This window comes from Homalodisca vitripennis, chromosome 8, assembly GCF_021130785.1.
Source record: "Homalodisca vitripennis isolate AUS2020 chromosome 8, UT_GWSS_2.1, whole genome shotgun sequence".
NCBI classification, from domain to species: Eukaryota; Metazoa; Arthropoda; class Insecta; order Hemiptera; family Cicadellidae; genus Homalodisca; species Homalodisca vitripennis.
Window position 1 is genome coordinate 67,975,502 of NC_060214.1, and position 19,819 is coordinate 67,995,320.

A 19,819-nucleotide genomic window follows, 5' to 3' on the forward strand; every position below is an offset into this window, starting at 1 on the left:
TGAAAAATGGTACACTAGCTTTATTTTATTAAAATATGAGTTTCAAGATTGTTCCAAATTTAAAATATTAAAGTTTTATAAGATTATGTAAAATTTAATACTTTTTAGCATACATGTACATAAAAATTACATGTACATTATGAAAAATACATGAATTAAACAGTATGAGGAACACTTCTTTCTGACAGCTAAATGTTTATTGCTACAAACCAATTCTCTGAGAAGCTTCAATTAAAAGTAGTCTTCGTGATAATATAACTAAAAAATAACAAAAAAAGTATATATTCAAAATTGCAACACTTATACTGATAAAATAATAAACAGTAACCTCACACACTGGTTAGTGGTCAAGTTCCAGTTAAAGTTAAACCCAATTCTTGAATAATTTTTTTTAAACCATACACCTAACGGAATTAAGTACAGTTTCTTAATTTACTTCAATTAAACCCCTCTATATGCTAAGCTTTGTAGCAAAAAAATACCAAGTTAGAAGCTTGATGAACTGTTAAATAATTTTAAATGTTTTAAAAATTTACAATATACTTTCAGAAAAAGAACAAGCTCAATTATTTCTGTAGTTCTTCTTAGCATGAATTAAGTAAAACTGAGATATGAGAAAACACAATTTCTTGAATGACACTAACAATCAAGAATCACCGTGTCATACTTCACACATCCCAAACATCACAATGCGATATTCAAGAACATGTGATCAGTGAAAATAACCATGAAGGTGTAATGATACTGTAGGACTAGAATACTCAACATCAGAAGTCTCACTTTAATTATTACCAAATAAGTGCTATTTAAAACTTCCAATAAATACATGAATAGAAAGCTGTGATTTCAGTTCTTTCCATTAATAAAAATGTAAAACATTTGTTAAATAACACCACTACAGAATTTGTTGATTTTCTGATGTTGACACAGAGGTTACTTTCATTATACATGGTTGGCTAGCAACTACCAAACGTAAAACCTAAACCAAAGTAGCATAAATATGATGTTAAAGTTTACACCTTCACTACTGGTCTAAATCGAGTAATATTGAACTAAGTCTCTGTCACAGTCAAAGTGTTAAACATGCTTTAATAATGTAGAATCTTGGAGCATTGGAAAAAAGGTTTATTGTACTATCACTAGTATAAACAAAAAATGTGTACAACATTTTTTTTACAATTTAGTAAAATTGTATTTTTTACAATACATTTAGTACAATAAATGCTTTAATAAACCTGAAAGATTTCTATAATATTTGAGTCCTCTTTTAAAAATACAGAAAACAAACATAGTAGGCTAATACTAATGGTTGATGATCATTTGTTTGTAGACCATTAGACTCTCTGTCAAATCAACTGTGACAAAGGCAATAACACTGCTTTTTCTAATGTTACATATTAAACTAATGATTACAACATTTTCCATTCAAAATTTGAATATGTTAAGAACAGAAGTCCTGCATCAGGAAAATACAACACTGAAAAAGTAAAAATATAAATACCACATGACAATAAATGTAAAATGCTAGTAAAATCGGACAGAGATGACACTTCTTTTTTAATAGGCCAAATGCCCAATTACATGTGAATTTGGTGTGACCTACTGGCATGAAAGACAACACAATTTTCTTGTTTTTATGTTCGCAAATTCTCCATGCTAAGTAACCATCAAAATATTGTCTTTGTTTTGCCCTACACAATTATCAGCGTGGATATACATCATGTCTTCTCCGGCAGTGTTGCTTTCCAAATAGTGGTCAAATACGCTAACTATGAGGTTAGAACCTTTCATCGTACTGACACTTTCAGGAATGAGATAGTTTATCTGTTGATTTTTCATTTCGCACATCACGCCAAATATTCCTACTTTGAACAACACTAAGAAAGTATATGGGGCCAGGCTGCATTGGATTGCTTGGTATGTGCACTCGTTGTGCCATATCAAAGCTGTAGTGCACTGCAGATGTGTCACCATTTTCAAAATTCTCTCTAGTTTTTTTAATTGTGCCATTATAAAACTTTAGTAAAAGTTTCCAAGTGTAGTCTCATTTTTTCAAAGGTTTGCATTTTGATCTCTTCAGAAACTGAAGCCATTTCTGCCCCTGATGTATAATGTTTTTGGCATATAGGACATAGATCAGTCCTCAGCTTCATAACTACAATTTCAGGACAAATGTTTCTCCAAATGTTGGTAAAGATTTTTTTATGCACAGGCTTTTCTTGCATTTCATCAGTGAATGATTATACTTGTTATAGATCTTAACTTTAGAATCACTTGAAGGAAGCAGTTTTAAGCTGGTATTGTAAACTGTCTTGCTTCTTCCTAGAAGAATAACGGCATGCTGTTCAGCATAGTTCTGCAAGAACTTTACCACAAACTCAGTGTCTTTAAATGGTATAACATTTTTTTTAACTTTCCCTGTGTTTCCGTGTGCTTTGGCAATCAATCCTGAAGTGTTGTACAATCTTAGTTAAGCGTTTTAACCTTTTGATTTTAATATTACTACCTTTGAGATAGAACGTTTTTCTAGAAAATTATTTCTTTCAATGTTTCTCTGGTGAGGTCTTGAGGTTAGTGTTGTATCATTTGTTAGGCTACAAAGTTGGCTTAATTTGTTTACATGGCCATGGTAATGGTCTAGCTCACCACAACTGGTTTCTTGAAAATTCTGGACTATTGTGATCGTTCACTGCATCAAACGTGTCTACTAAATTGGCAGTAACGTCTTCCATTAGAAGGTTTTGGCCACCATCGTTTTCGTCTAGCACTTGTTGATTATTATCCTCTATTTCAATGATAACATTTTCAATATTAATGACATCAATATTATTACCTGCATCTGCCACCAGGATATCACGTATTTCATCAAATTTCGGAATATCATTGAGCAAAAAAATGTCAGCAATATTAACTTAAGTGTTTTGTTCGGGTATGCCTATCAGTTCCTCTTCATCTTCACTACTTGATTGGTCACTGCTTAAAGGCCTTTCAGAGAAATAATCCGCATAAAAACCATAGTCCCCATCACCAATATTTTGATTATTACCAAAACTTAAACTATTTAAAACATTCAAAACTTTATCTTCATCCATTTCACTGATAAATGTTTACAAACAACTAGGATAGCAACAACAGTGAAGCTTTGTTTTTGTTTATCATGATTACTTTATTTGTCAACTGTTAATGGCTGCCAACCGTATAGTGATATTGTACTCAATGTAACAACACATACTATATTAAATTATAGCTATTATTTTAAAAGAAAACACTAAACAAATCCTTTATTAACAGTTGCTTATAACACATCTAGAATATTCAAAAAGCTGAGAAAGACTCCAACTTGATTAAATTACAACGCAACATCTGGCCGGTTTCTGTTGAAGGGCAATGTTTTTTAGGACCAGCAAACATTCTACCTCTAGCTCCCGCTCGTCATAGTTCCAAAAAAAAAAAACAGAATTCAGGAGAAGCCTTTCTTTGAAGCGCTTTATGTAAATCCAAGCATTTTAAAAAGTAAAGTAAAGTAAAGAATGTCTTATTTTACCAGGCGTAGTTAGGGCTAAGAAGCCCTCTCTAACACTTAACCTGGGGACCAACGGCTTAAAGGTGACTTCCGAACCACCACCAATGGCCGGGCAGGCGGGCCGCTTGCAAGGACAGGATCGCTCAGCGGTCACCTATCCAAGCAGCGGCCACGCTCGACGTTGCTTGATCTGGTTATCTTGCGATAACCGCCGTAACCGCTACACTGCGCCATTGGCAGCAGTAAAGGGACCTGTTGTCGGCTCCATATTATAACTCCATAACGACAAGAGGTCCCTTTTCTCAAGCATGACATAGGTCTCATTTTCATTGTTTTTCGAGTATTATCTGGTCGAATATGAATACTAACATACCATTCGATTTACAATGCAGAACGATAGTTAGAGAACAATATTAGACTAAAAACAGAAAATCGATGTATTTGACCCAAATCACTCATTTGGCCTGTACTGAAAACTTTACTCGCCCAACAAGAGGTCCCTTTTTGCTTTCCGCCTCACACACACACACACACATATATGTACTGTGTGTGTATGATACTAAGTACAATATCATATGTCAACATTTAGCAACAGAATAATAAATATTTAGAAAGCCAATCTATAATTTTGTAATTAAATTTCTACTTGACATCTTCTCTTTCTATTTTCATGTTAACTTATAAACATAAAGCTATGGTAACCAGTAAAACAACAAAAAAGTCACAAATGAAAACGTTTCACTATATCACACACGGACAAGGAAACCCCGGTAAATGACATCTGAACATCAGTCTGTTGACTCCAAATGTTTAAGATCAACTGAAACTGTAAAGTGATGGGGCAGGAGGGTAGAGGAGAGATGTCCTAGAGATGCAACCTCTAATAACAATGTATTCTGACAGAGAACAAAAATTACATTAAAAGCAGGGAATCCTCACCTAACGTGACTTGCAGAGTTAATAACAATTAATCCATCCTTAAAAAACAAACTGCTATGCTACATGTTTCTGCACTGCTTGTTAAGTGGCTTCTGTATCAATAGATGTTTATAACCGATTGAAGACAGTAAATAATAAGCGTATTACATACAATGCATCAATTACTTATATCAAAAGTTACTTACCTATGGAATGGGAACTTCTCTGGAGGTTTTAGCCTGTACTTCATATTTTCACCCGGATTGTCCAACAAATAAGCTTTCAGTTCACTCAGATCTATAGGGTGATACACAGCCATGTGCGTCGGGTCTACCGAGTCATCTGATGAGGTAAACAATCGGTGGATTAGTCCTCTATAAGAAACATACCTGTAAAATATGATTATGATTTATATGAGGGTTGGCACATCCTCTTCAGGTCTAAGGAACCTTTTAACTGGTGGTTAATTTGTTTTAATAAGGCCTTAAAATGTTATTTTTTTATTTTTTCCCCCTTAAATAATAATACAAAAAATTCTGATGGTACAAAATTAAAAATTTTGTTTCTAGAGGAAATGTTTCTTTTGAGTTGATCTTAGTAGAAAAAAGTGATGTCTACAATTTGTATAATAATAAAAAAAACTCTTATCTGTAGATACTCCTTACACATAGTAAAATAAAACCATGTTTTCGCAATGGGTAATTGACAGAAACGTAAAAATAAACTGGAAATAAAATATTATTTACGAAAATATAACGATTTGTTAATTACTTGATCTATAGTACAAATGGTTTATCTATTAGTTGTTTAAACACAAAGTATGACGCAACACGTTTTAAGTCATTTTCCCACTGCCAATCAGCTGATAATTAAATATGTAGCGGATCCCCCCAGATTCGATTGTCAAGTCTCGTCATTCGATTGTCAAGTCTCGTCGTTCGATTCTCGAATCCCAAGTTTTTGTTGAAGATTCTGTGGATTCGAGACTTTTATACTTCTCTATTTTTAATCGAGACTTATAAAGATCCTCCCACCTTATAATTCAACATTTCATATAAAAGGAAGACAAGAATTTAGGTGACAACAAAACTTAACACATCTCCGAAGTAATTTTAGAATCCCCTGATTTTTCCCTGAGTAGTTAGAAAAATTCCCTGAGAATTCCCGTTCTTCCCTGTACAATCCTGTTAATCCTTGAAGTTTATGAACGTTTTAGACAGTGAAATAACATTTAGATCGTGTTTATGGATTAAGTAACCAAGAAATGTTCACAAAATCCACCAGATAGTATTAAAACTACTATGATGCAAAATTAAAAATAGTACACTGTGACAAGCTGATCAAGTTAAGTAAGGTTCAGCGATTTTGAGAAGGCATATCTCATCGGTATACAGAAGTTGAAGAATTACATGAACTTACTCTCCACTATACACTTGTTTTACTCAGCTGTTTTTGTATCAGTTGCTAGTTTCACATTTTATTGCATTAGTGGTGTACCTTATTATGTGCTGTTAATCATAATAATAATAATAATAATAATATCAACACAGGGCAGTTCAGCACAGTGTGGCTTTACTGTTCTGGTACCAAAATGCAAATTAATTTGTCCAAACTGAGACATGCGCAGCCAAGGAAATCAAACTGCAAGGGATTAAATTTAACACTTACATATTGTGCAAGTAGTATGGTGTTAAACTACCAGTCTGTGTTGAAAGTTCCTGGAAGATTGACAGTATTTATTGGGGAGATCATACAATTTTCAAAAAGTCATTGAGAGCACAAATTATTTTGAATATGACTGATAAATAAACTTAATTACAAACTATTCCAAACCAAGCACTGAATGTTGTAATGAAGGTGTTCTGGGACAATATCAACTACTGCAGGTACATTTAATTTAATTTACTTTCCAATTAAACCAAACAAAACAAACTAAATAAAATTGAGAAAAACACAACACATGCATCAGTACACAGATAGATAAAACAACCCAAAATCGTGTATTTGGTGCCTCACCTTGAAATTTGCATTTTTGTCTCCCAAGGAAAGTCAGCTCCAAAAATGAGTTCTTGGAATGTAGGTTTTTCACAAAACTCTTTGATAATGGTAGGTATCATTAACACCTCACTGTATTTTATTATCCTGCAAAAAAAATCAACAACAATTACTGAATTCTATTACCAATATTGTGCCTTTTTTAACCTAAAAAAGGCTTGATGTTATAAAACAAAAGTAGCAATAATACCTAATCTGCTGAAGGCTGATATTCTAACTCATTACTTCTCAAGCACAGTCTCATAGTGCATCTGCCTTCAGAAGCAATTCACTCACTACTCTCCTCCACATCCTTAGAAAACAAATTATCCAACGATAGAATACTTTTCATTTCTTATCTTGTTTCCATCTGCCCCACCACATTTCCACACATCATGTATATAGTATCTGAATTCCCACTTTGTATAAAATTCCAGTTTATGAAAGAAATTTAAGAAATGTTATGAAAAAGTTTTCTCTCCTAAAAAGCTTCTAATTGGAGATGATGAACAATAAATAAACACAAACCAAACCACATACTATTTCATATTAAGATTACCCCACTCAAGTAGACTGATGACTGATCCTATCTTGATCTATACTGACTTGCCCATAATTTTACAGCTGAGATTGTGAACATTGTCGCTTTACAGACGGATAGTGTTACCATCCTGTTATTGAATGGCTGCGATGTTATAAGTCACATTTGCATTTTTTGTTATTTCTAATGTTTCTAACAAGAACTGAATAAGATATTTTTCCAAAAAATATGCATTAAAAAAATTCATTGAACAGTAACAACGTTAAACAGCTTTGTTATTTGTAAACACTTTTTTATACTCACTTTTACAACATTCGTGGTACATGTTTTAATTTAAAATTGTATTTAAGTTATGGAAGGCTCAAATTTATTTCCACTTATTAACTTAATATAAAAACTAAGTTAAATGTTACTATTTCAACTGTTATGGAAAGAAATACAAAAGTCTAACCCAATTTCTGTAGGGTGTTGTGGTTAAGTGTGGGAGTCCCATAAAATATTAGATATTAATTCAACAATGTGGATAATCACGAGTTCGGAGAGCAAACGCTCCTGCTTCTTCTCCCCCATCATAATCCCACCTATTATTGTTACGAACAATTAAACAAACTGTGATATGTACAGAATGTTATCAGATACACATATTGAGGATATATATTTCCTTCTTACTTTCACTATTAGCATTATTAGCAGAACTAAATTATTTATCACCATAATATGATGCTATTCAATGTTTCAATGCTGTGAAATGTCATAAATAGATTTTTGTTGCAAAAAGATGTAAAAGATTTATTGTTTTAAAACATCTATTTCTTTAAATGTGACGTATAAATGGAGGAACAGCCTTATTATTATTATTACCCCTGAATCATTTAATGAAATGATGACCTGAAGCAGTGATGTCAAGTGTATATCGGAAAAATTTTTTAGAAAAGGAACTGAACAAAAACAATGTAGGTTAAAACTTGGAAATTAGAAAAAAAAAAAAATTACCATCTTCCATCAAAATTTACAATACCTACCTACGAGAATTGACCTTTTAGAAATTGCTCTTGATGAATTGAATCCCGATGTTGTAGCTCTTAGTGAGCACAGTATGAACGAAAATGAAATTTCTCGGCTTAATGTATGTAATTACTCACTAAGTTCTTTTTTTTGCCGTTCTAAAACTACACGAGGAGGGGTTATGGTGTTAACTAAAAATGGGATCAAAAGTAAAAATATAAGTAAATTTTCAATTGACAAATTAATAACTGAAAAGGAATTTGAATGTTGTGTTTCAGAAATTACCATTGCAAATGTTGATGTTGTAATTGTTTGCCTATACAGATCTCAGAATAATAGTCTAATCAATAACTTTTTTTAAAAACTGGACCAACTTCTGAATGTTCTCTGCAATAACTTTAGTAACATTATTATCGCTGGGGACATCAATATAAATATTTTAAATAATAATCTGACTTTAAAAAGTTTTAGAAATATATTAACTGAACATGGAGTGTATTATGCAGTTAATTTTCCTACTAGATTTAGTAAAGGAACTGCAACATCAACTGATAACTTTATAACCAATATTGATAAAAAATATATAAAAGTGGAGGGAATTATCACAGCAGTATCTGATCATGACGGGCAATTGATGGAAGTTGGTAATTTTTATGATACAGATAGCAATAAACATAAGACATATAGAGAATTAACAAGAAAATTTAGCGAAAGTAATATTAAAACTTTCTTAAAACTTTTAGGATCAGAAAGTTGGATAGATGTTTATATGTCTGGTGTCAATGACAAGTTTCGTACTTTCCATTCTATTTTTTTTGCATTATTTTAACATTTGTTTCCCTAAAGTATCTAATCTAAGACCTAATTGCATATCCAAAAACAATTGGGTGACAGAAGAGATTAAAAACGAAAGAACAAATTTAATTGAGCAAGAAAAAATATATAGAAAGAACAAACAAAATAATAACTTAAAGCAGCTAAAAATTAAAAAACGTGATCTTAAACTAAAAATTATTCAAGCTAAAAAAGATTTTTTTACCTTGAACATTTTATTTTTTAGCTTGATAACAAAATAAAATGTTCAAGTGACGTTAATAAAACAACCTGGAAGTTAATTAACATGCAAACTGGTAAAAATAAGAATTTAAAAGAAAACATTATGTTGCTTGATAAAGAAAAACTGTTGTTGGATCCAGGTAGAGTTTGCAATGTTTTTAATAACTTCTTCATCAATGTTGTGGATCAGCAGATATCCCATATGGTGATGAAGATGTGCCTAAATCCTCAAATTATTGTAATGGAGATTGGAATCCAAATTTAAAAGTATTTCGATTCAGTCAAGTTACACAACAGCAAGTTAAAAAAATTGTCAGTTCATTTAATAATAAATATTCTACTGGTTTTGATGAAGTACCAATTGTAATAATAAAAAAAGCAATAAGGCATTTATTAAGACCGTTAACACACACAATAAACTCTTCTCTAATATCTGGTAAATTCCCGGATGAACTGAAAACGGCTAAAGTAATTCCTATTTACAAAAAGGGAGATCCTCAGTTGCCGGAGAGCTACAGGCCAGTAGTATCATTATTATCGACGTTTTCTAAAATATTTGAGAAAGTTGTTAATGAACAACTGTTAAATTATCTGTCGGAAAATAATCTTCTTGATAATCAACAACATGGTTTTCGTCCAGGCAGGTCAACAATTACTGCATCAGTAGAATTTGTGCAAAATTTAATAGAGGAATTAGATAAAGGTAATAGACCTTTAGGAATTTTTATGGATTTGACTAGAGCGTTTGACAGCGTAATTCATGACGAACTTATAAATGTTCTGGAAGATTTAGGCTTAAAAAATAAAGAAATAAATTGGTTTCACTCTTACATCAGTAACCGTAATCAATACGTTGAATTATCATATTTAATAAATAAAGACAAAATCAATTTTGTATCCGAAAAAAAGCTCATAAAGTATGGCGTACCACAAGGTTCAATTTTGGGTCCCTTACTATTTATTTGCTATATAACAGGACTTTCTACAGTAGCAGAGGAAAACAAAATGTGTTTATACGCTGATGATTCAAGCGTAATTGTCAAAGGAAAAGATCCTAAGGTAATTGAAACATCATCTCTTAATTGTTTGAATAAAATTAACTCTTTTTTAACTAAAAAAAAATTTGTTACTTAACCCCGGCAAAACACATTTTATACCCTTTAAAACACACCAATCGAAGTTTAATTTTCAATATGACATTAAGATAAATAACCAAAATATAATGGAGGTAGAGGAAACTTGTTTTCAAGGTCTAATAATAGATCAAAATTTAAGCTGGAATCAACATGTACAAACCATAATAAAAAAAAGCATCATCTGGCCTGTACGCCCTTAGGCAGATGGCAAACCTTTGTAACCAGGATACTTTAAAAAAAAATTTATTTTTCTTTAATACATTCCCATATAAGCTACGGGATCAGTGTATATGGAGCTACTTCAAATAAAAACCTTGAAAAAAATTCTTATACTACAAAAAAAATCAATACGGTTAATTCTAAATTTACCATGGCAAGCAACCGTTAAACATTTATTTGCACAATTAAGAATTTTTACTGTTTACAGTCAATATACGATATACATATACAATATACATATACGATACAATAACTTACACAAAATTTAAAAATATACCTAACTATACCACTCATAGATATAATACTAGGAGTGGTATAATTTTTGAAAATCATAAATTAGAGCTGTTTAAAAAGAAAACTGAATACGCCGGTACACGATTTATTCAATACATTCCTATTGACATAAAAAAAATTGAAGGAATCAATCCGTTTAGAAATAAATTAAAAAATTATCTCATATCACGATCATTTTATTCTTTTGAAGAATTTTTTGAGGGTTTGGGCCATTAAACAAAAATAAAAATTGAGTTGATTTTAGTTGTTCAAATTAACAATATTTATTTATGTTAAGTTAACATAAGATTTTAGATAAGTTAATCTGTATCTGTGATGATATTAGTCTATCTGTATTTGTGACACTATTCTGATTGTATTTATAATATTACAGCTTTGAATAAAGATCTATGACTATGACTATGACTATGACTATGGCTATGGCTATGTGGCATTGAGAGTTAAAATTAGAATTTATACTGAAAATCTTACCTGAATTCATTGTTTATCTTTAAACCCGGATTTTCCATGAAACATGGAACTTTACCATTGCAAAAGTAGTCTTGGTTGGCCTGGAAACATTAAAAGAAGAATATTACGTAAAGTTGAAAATTTTAAACACTTATCCTGTTGGTAAGCTCTAGTAGAGCAAATGCAGTGGCTACTACATTCGGTTATGTAATGGTTGGAAATGGAAAAGAACTTTAAATGTAAAGTTGTTCAGTTTTGTGCAACCCTTAATTTTATATGGCACAAACTTCCTTTTACCATTTAAATGCTTGTGTTGTGGGCATTTTTTACATTTTAAAAAAGCAAATTTTACAGTGGTAATACATTATTTTAAGTACAGATATGCATGGTATTACTTAAAAGATCAAACAACAACAAAATCTAAAAAACACACCATTTTCTATACACTTTAGACCGCCATTTTGATACAAATAGACACAATCATATTTGTTCTTGACCAAATTAATACACAACTATTGATTCCTTAACATAGCTAGGTTGGGAAGGACCTATACACTTTAGACCGCCATTTTGATACAAATAGACACAATCATATTTGTTCTTGACCAAATTAATACACAACTATTGATTCCTTAACATAGCTAGGTTGGGAAGGACCTATACACTTTAGACCGCCATTTTGATGCAAATAGACACAATCAAATTTGTTTTTGACCAAAATGTTTAGGATGCAAAAACCATTAAAATGGAGTACATCATGATGTGTGTTTGAGATTCAAACATGGGACCCTCTGTTTTGGGACATCCTGCATTTTTACAGAGTTGAAATTATTTTCAAAAAGTTCTTTAGGGTTGAGTTATTGAGGAATCCATTAAAAAAATCTCTGCAGTTAGCCATTTGACCGTTATGGCTCTGAAAGCCTTGTATACTACGTAAATTTTCATTCAGTTGTTTTGCATTTTGGCATATTTTATTGGTTCTAATTGAACTAATTATTGTTGTAATATTAGCTCTATGAACTAGTGATTTCATTCGTTTTTACTAGCACTATTTTCTATGAAAACAATAGACCATAACTTGAGGTGTTTATAATTTGATCGTCAATGATGATGATAGAAAATAGTTTATTAAATGGACTATAAAGTATAATCTCCACAAATATAGTCTGAAGCTTAATTACTACTACTGACTAGAAATTTGCACATGAATTCTACACACTGATTAAAATCTCAAATGGATAATGAAAGTAATTGTTATGTACACCGATTTTTTTTTTTTTTTTTTTTTTTCAAGCAAATACATTTATATCTGGTACTGTGATTTCTTAAGAAATCATCTTGTATATTTAGTATATACAAACAATTGTACTACTTGATATATCTGAAAGACCATTTTTATTACAGTACCAAAATATTTACAAACATAAAATTTCAAATTGTAAAAATGCAAATTTAATAATAAAATTTGACCACTCTAAAATTAATACGCAACTATTGATTCCTTAACATAGCTACATTGGGAGGGGTTAATTCAATAAAAATGTTGAGTTCAGCCCCATTTCACCTTCCGTTTAGTGCAGCATCTGAAATCTGGAAATTTGAATCCTTGGTTCTTTCACCGTGATTTGGTAACGTGTATGAAACATCGTAGTGCAGTCAGTTATGCACCTGATGAGACAATGAGAACATCTCTTCATCTAGATTACATTTTTGAAGTTTAGGTGTCTCTGATGCAAAGAGTTCTTTTTGAGCTTCTTCGTCGTCGATTTTTTTATATCTCTTCACACGGACATTGACTCCAGATTCCAGGAGTCATTTCCAGGAAGGTGAAATGGAGCTAAACTCAACATTCAAATTGATTGCTGCCATATTGGTTTAATAAAAGGCAGTGTATACCTTTATAGTGAATGAGAAAGCTTTCAGCCTGTTCAACAGGTCCAGTGTAGCATTGGCCTGGGCTTGAGCATCAACCAGGTCTTCTCCTTCGGCGAGAATCTTGTCTCTGAATTTCAGTTGACATCTCCTAAAACAGAATTACATAACATTAACAAGACCTACTCTTAAAAAATCAATCAGCCAAAACAGTCCTGGGCCAAAGAGTATGATAAAACATTTAAAAAAGTTAAACAATGTCTTATTTTACCATGTGAAGACGAGGCTTAGAAGCCCTCTCTGACACAATCAGGCAGTTCATGAGGTCGCTATAGAACAAGGTTAAGGGCCTAGGTATTGGAAAATCAAATGATTATAACCTTGTTTCCTTTGGTATCAATGTAATCAATGACTATTTTGTAAATTTACCAATAGATGAATATCCAGCTTGTGATTATGTCGCCGAGCTATGAAAACAAATCTCAAATGTACTGATCAAGTTAAAATTAAAACCAGAAAAATCTTTATTCAGTTGTTACACATGGTGTACATGAATGACATCACATTATTGAGAAAGTAAACGGTTAAGTTTACTAAATATATTCATTAGTATCTAAATAAATCCAATACAAAATAATTTATGAAGAGACTTTGCTGGCATCCACGGTTTGAAGCGGTTTGCCTTGTACCAGCCATTCAATGTTAAGATGATGGTAATTTAATCTCAGATGTCATGAGCATGTTACACAATATTTTCAGCAATTATCACTCATGAAACTTCACTACGTAAATTCCATGAGAAATTCGATGACGATTTATCGCTATCACCTACTTTAAGCTCCTTAGTTTCGATGTGTCGACATAACATTGTGTACACCTAATAACATTCCTTTCTGTGATGTTTAGAAAATACATGTATCCAATTCGGATATACACAGATAACGAATGTAGGTTTTTTTGTTTAGATTAAGGTTGTGAAATATTAAAATATATTAAGAGCAAGGGCTGTTGTGAGAGGATTTAAATAGTAGGTTCGATTGGCAATACAATACACTCAAATGAACCAACAAAACATATTTTATTTATAGTAGCATCTCATTATATTGAATTAAATTTTAAATAACAATGGAAATCATCAACAGACATATTGAACACAAAACTTTAATGCCAATCATGAATTATGTTTAATATTGAATTATTTATTACAATTTATGTATAATTTCTTTTTTCTATAACATGTATTAGTAAATTTTGTAGTGTTTCAATAATTATTCAGTTTGTATAACATCTAAACATTTACATAAAATTACATGATTAAAACAAATGAGTCACTTTACCAAATTGAGAACATTTACATAAAGTATATGGAATAGGAAAATATAAATTTCAATATTAAACTATTAATTTAATTTCTACACATGATAATCCTTTCTTTTTATCACTTTAGGTACAGGTACCTTGGAATTTTAAATGAGACATATTAAAATGATTAATAAATCCTGATATATAATATTACGTTCCTAAAATTAAATACAAGATTTTTATAAGTTACATTTTGTTTGCACTTGACACTATTTCGCCTAAAAGATTTTTTCCGCACACAAACACTGGCACTGACACTTCCGAAACCATCACTTCCCAAATCGACTCTCTGACTTCCTTCCTCTCCCTTGTTCCTGATTTTTTTATGTTGCCCCCGCCAGCTCTCCTGATGACACCTATGCCAAATCTCTCCTTGGTGAGTACCAATTTTTGATATCAGCAAGGCTGTCTCTTACATCATCACATGATTTTTTAGAAATAAGCATTTCCGCTGCTTAAACAAGCATTTCTTGTTTGTTCATCATCGGTGTCTAGGCGGATGTGCATATCCACTTACACATCGGTGCCAAACTTGCCAACTACCTGCCTGATGAGCTGAAAACTCCAGGGCCAATCAAGAATATGAGACAGCGGCTTATCAACTGGCTCCTAGTTCGACCCCTTTACTCAATCGACGAGTACATTCGGTGGAGGGAAGACCCGACTTTTCAAGATCAAAACTAATTTTCGTAGATGGATTCATCAAGTTCCAACTCTTGCAAACTTTTGACGACATCTCTGTACTCAAAGTTCATGAAATAAAGAGTTTTGTCTATTGTCTATTGTCTTACATCCGAAGGATGTTTGTTTCGAATTGTAATACAAGACTTCCTTTCCAGCAACTGTACATTGATTCTATGAATTTTGTTATACTAATAATTACGTATGTCTTACACAAACAAATACCAACATAGCGCTACAGTGAGGCAGACTGCATCCCAGTATTGCGGATCAGAGGTCTAGCGGTGGACGAACTTTCGGTACAAGACAATGATTTCGCCGGTACATAAGGTCGGTTCAGTACAATCAACAAATAAACCAAATACTTTCATCTAAACTCTACTTAACTAATTTATCTTTTTGGGGGAGAGGGAAGCCTAAGAATGCCACGTTACTTCAAAGGAATTTGCAAATTCAGGGAAATTAATATATTTAAAATTCCAAGTCATTTCTCTTTTTAAGTAATAGAAATTGTAGGTTATAAAATGAGCTTCCAGAATATATTACATTTAAGTAAAAATGTATGGATGTATATTTATAGAAAATATATTTATTAACAACCACGCAAAAAACGACGTACGGATAAAATACAAATTAGCGATCATCTGTTTACTGTCGAGGAGCTAAAGTACGCGCATAGAACCAGCAGACACGCTAGCGTTGACAAATATAGGCACAGTAAAACCAACTTCAATTATAATATTATTTATAAATCACGTTATTCTGTTGCTATATTTCTAAATAGTTTTATACACAAAGAACTACAAAAACATGTTTCATCAATCGGTGATTTGTGTACTGCCGATCGTTTTTGTCCACGAATATACAGTGCAGACTCTCGAAGATGTGCCAAAATAAATTTAAAAAATACCAATTATAAATAAAATTGTATTTGTTGACTTACAGTAGTTTGTTACTTTGGTTAACTATCTACATATTTTGAGACGGAAACTACAAAATTGTTTTAGCAAGACTTATTTTTGGATTCGGGATTTAGCTTCTCCATATTAGTAATGTTGTGAAATTGTGTTCTTTCAAGCACAGTTAAGCACTTCTGTTGGTACCGGAATCGAGTGAAAAGAGCCACGGTTTCAAGTATCGGAAACGATCTATTTCTAGTACATTTTTCAGGGACATTACAAAATTCACGCATATCTACGCATGTTTCTCGGAGTCCCAAATTCATGCATAATGCACGCTTTGCCAAATGCGCATCGTTGGTGGTAGCCCTGGTTACAGTCCCTCGAAAGTATCGTGGCTCCGGGGATATATCCTACTAATAACGACCAAATACATGAAGAATGCATCAGTATCGTTTGATTATAGTCAAGGACTACGAAATAACATGACATAAAGATCCTCATGCACGTTGAACTATTTGGTTTGAACAGTTCGAATCGTCCGAACGATCGTCACGCGTGCGTAAAAGTCGTTTCGTTAAATAAGTTGACCGGAGAACTGACGGGATTTCCCGCCGCTCTGACACGAAAAGTGATGATCGTGGTTGATTCGATCTGCTGACCGTCTGCCATTTGTAGACTGGCAACAACATTAAGTTGCGTTTACACTGGCAAGTAAAGTTGCGAGAGAATTTGCACAACTACTCATAATGTGTACAAGATAAGCAATTTAAGCAATTTTACTCACGAGAACTGTCGCAAGTACTTGCTACAACAGTTGTATCGCTGGTTATTCCAGGAGCGTCGCTTAAAATACGATTTTTTTGAAATTAATCAGTTCTTGATTCAAGAAGCTGTCAAATTATGTCTTGATTTTATAAGTTCTTGGTGACGGAAAAATTATTTTTGAAATTTTCCCGGTTCTCAGAAAAATTCCCGGCTTATTCCCGGTTGGGTGGCCACCCTGTTAGTGAATGACATACAAGAAGGGGAGTCATATTACTATGAATTCCAGTTCATCAATCAACAATTTTTAATAGGTCCTATACGTTTCAGGCTTGCTGCCTTTGGAACGCCCAATCCGACGATATTAGATGTATTTAGGACCGTGAACGCTTCAGGGCGGGGGTTAGTGGCTTGCTGTCAGTGTGTTAGAGTGATTGAATGTGTCTTCTTGTTCTTCATTTTGAATTTTTCTTGTTTGTATTACAATATATATATATATATATATATATATATATATATATATATATATATATATATATATAAACTTTTTCTTTTGTATTTTAAGTTTTGAATTTATTTCAAATGTATAGATTTTTACTTTAAGTTCATTTAATTTTGTAAAGGTTAAACAATTTTGTTGTTTTATATTTAAAGTATAAGTTAATAATTTAACACAATTTTATCATACTATTGTAAATTTACTGTATACAATATGAGGTTGAGTGGTAGAGAGAGCTTAATAGCCCTAACTCTGCCTCTTTAATAAAGGCATTTTTCATTTCATAATTGTGTGACTACGCAATAATTGGGCATCAGTTTAACCTAACTTTTAGTACTTTCTTCTCTCTCACTTTCTCTAAGGAGGCCAGTAGTACTTGTACATCAGTACACTCATACTGAAACTTATTATAAGTACTTTTCAAGGCTTTTATTTAGGTGCCTTATTGGTTCCACATCAAGCATCTCAACTTCTATCTTAGATAACATTATTAACTGTTTTTAATTTTAAACAATCAGTGTAGATAGCTTGATATAAAAATGTAAATAACGTGTCAGGTTACAAAACCTCAACTGAATACAACTTTAAAATAAAATCTAAAACTACTTAGTACTATAAATACATTCCTTAAAGGTTCGTCTTAAGAGGAAACCATCGAAATGAGAAAAGCTAAATCTGCACTTCCCAACGATTCAGGTAGTTATAATATGTTTAATGTATTGTTTCTTATAATTCTACCTAAGTTTGAATGTATAAACAGTAAACACTAAACACATTTAATATGCTACTAACTTTCTCCAATGGTTAGAATCTTCATTGACCACCTCCAGTTGTCCAAATTTGTATCTTTTGAAAGAATCAATTAAAGCCATAAATGAATTATCTTCAATTTGACTGCTTGTACTTGCATCGTAAAACAAAGTAAAGCCTGGCAACAGCTTCATCAAGTCAATGTCATCTATCACTTTGGCTTCAATGTTTCCATTCTTCCTCTGTGACTTTGTGTTATCTGCAAAACATTACAATAATGAGAAACTATTCTATTAACGACATGACAGGGCGTTCTTAAATCGTTTTGTTATCTGTCTGCCTATTCGTCTTTGTCAGTCAATCTTTAAACACAATACACCAAATAAAAGATCATTTATTGAGGAAGTTTCTAAAGTAGTTTACCACCATCCACACTTGCTTCAAAAACGCACTTATATTTAGAAGTAAATTTGTAAAACCTAACATTTGTATACTTTCTGTCACTTTAAAGTTAACCACAATTACATGTATTCAATGATAACAAAAACAGTTTATTCTGATCAAAATTGATCCCGCTTTAAGAAATTACAAATTTTGAGTATTTTATTGAAATTAATATTGAAAAAAAAAAAAACTATTTTAATTAGTCACCAATTTTGTAATAAAACCTTTAAAATCCGTTATTTAAAGAGGAGTTTGAATACTACATTTTAAAATATCTGAAAAGACGATGGCCAAGTGGTCTAAGACGTTGTACTTTGGGTCTGAATTTGAGATAGCGCAGATTCAATCCTGTCTGTGACTGGACTTTTTATCAGTACCATCGACCTTGCACTGTATTGACTCTTCCCCCTATTCTGTTTGATAAGATCCTCGCACAGGCCAGTGGCCCATGAGGATGGATAGAATAAGGCTTAAAAGAGTATAGCTCTCTTCTTTTACTTAAAACAACAACAATCAGATTAAAATTCATTTACAAGTTATAAAAGTTGATTAAATTAGAAATATACTAATTTTAGTATTAAGAAGTAAAAAGTAAATTGTGTAACTTAGTGTAAAAAATATTTTTTATAATAAAAGTATAAAAAAAAACAAGTATGGAATTAACATTTTAAAACGTAATCAATTAATTAAGTTGAATAAAGTATATAATTTTACTTATATTGACTTTTATAAATAAAATAGCAGGGAAACATGCATGTACCTTACAAACAATAAAAAGATATAGTACATAAAAGCTGAAAAGAATTAACCAATATTGAATATTTACTATTTTTACAGTTTTATTCCAGTTCATTTAATGTTTTCATTGTGTGATACTTGAAGAAACATTGACCCGAGTGTAGTGTTGGTTCCTTGCTGCATGTCCTGAAGTAACATTTTCTTCATTTCCTCCCACCTGGTACTGATCGACTACATACAGAACAGTCTTTCTTCTGTTCACTTTCATAAGGAAGATGAAGTTTTCCACTAAGCCTTTCACATTCATCAAAACTAACAGGTCTTTCTCTTTTTTTAGGAGTTCTCGTTCTCCTATGAGATTTTTTTATCGTCTTTTCTTAACTGAAAGTTTGCTCTCATCCCAGGAGGTCCTGTTGCTGTTGTATAATATATAAAGGCGTTCACAAAAACCCACTTCCAACAAGAAAAAAAAAAAAAAGTTACACCACCACTTAATTGTTTTTCCTTGTGAACGCATATAAAGCGATAAAATGATCTGCAAGATCAACACCTCCCATCGATTCGTTATACCTGCAAACAACGTCAGGTTTTTGAACTACCTTTTCAACTTGAACCTTTTTAACTGTTCGTCTC

The 19,819-nt window shown here is 32.0% G+C and overlaps 1 protein-coding gene across 1 annotated transcript in view; it reads right to left on the bottom strand.

Moving 5' to 3' along the window:
* Nucleotides 1–18,268, bottom strand: part of LOC124368214 — a 46,686-nt gene extending 28,418 nt beyond the window's left edge. Inside the window, exons 1-5 of the mRNA XM_046825489.1 lie at nt 18,047–18,268; nt 13,073–13,199; nt 11,198–11,277; nt 6,458–6,583; nt 4,648–4,830 (exon numbers count right to left, since the gene is read on the bottom strand). Coding sequence (XP_046681445.1) covers nt 4,648–4,830; nt 6,458–6,583; nt 11,198–11,277; nt 13,073–13,199; nt 18,047–18,198 — 668 coding nt within the window. The 5' untranslated portion in view covers nt 18,199–18,268. The remainder of the gene's footprint in view (nt 1–4,647; nt 4,831–6,457; nt 6,584–11,197; nt 11,278–13,072; nt 13,200–18,046) is intronic.
* Between the last annotated feature and the right edge of the window lie 1,551 nt (nt 18,269–19,819).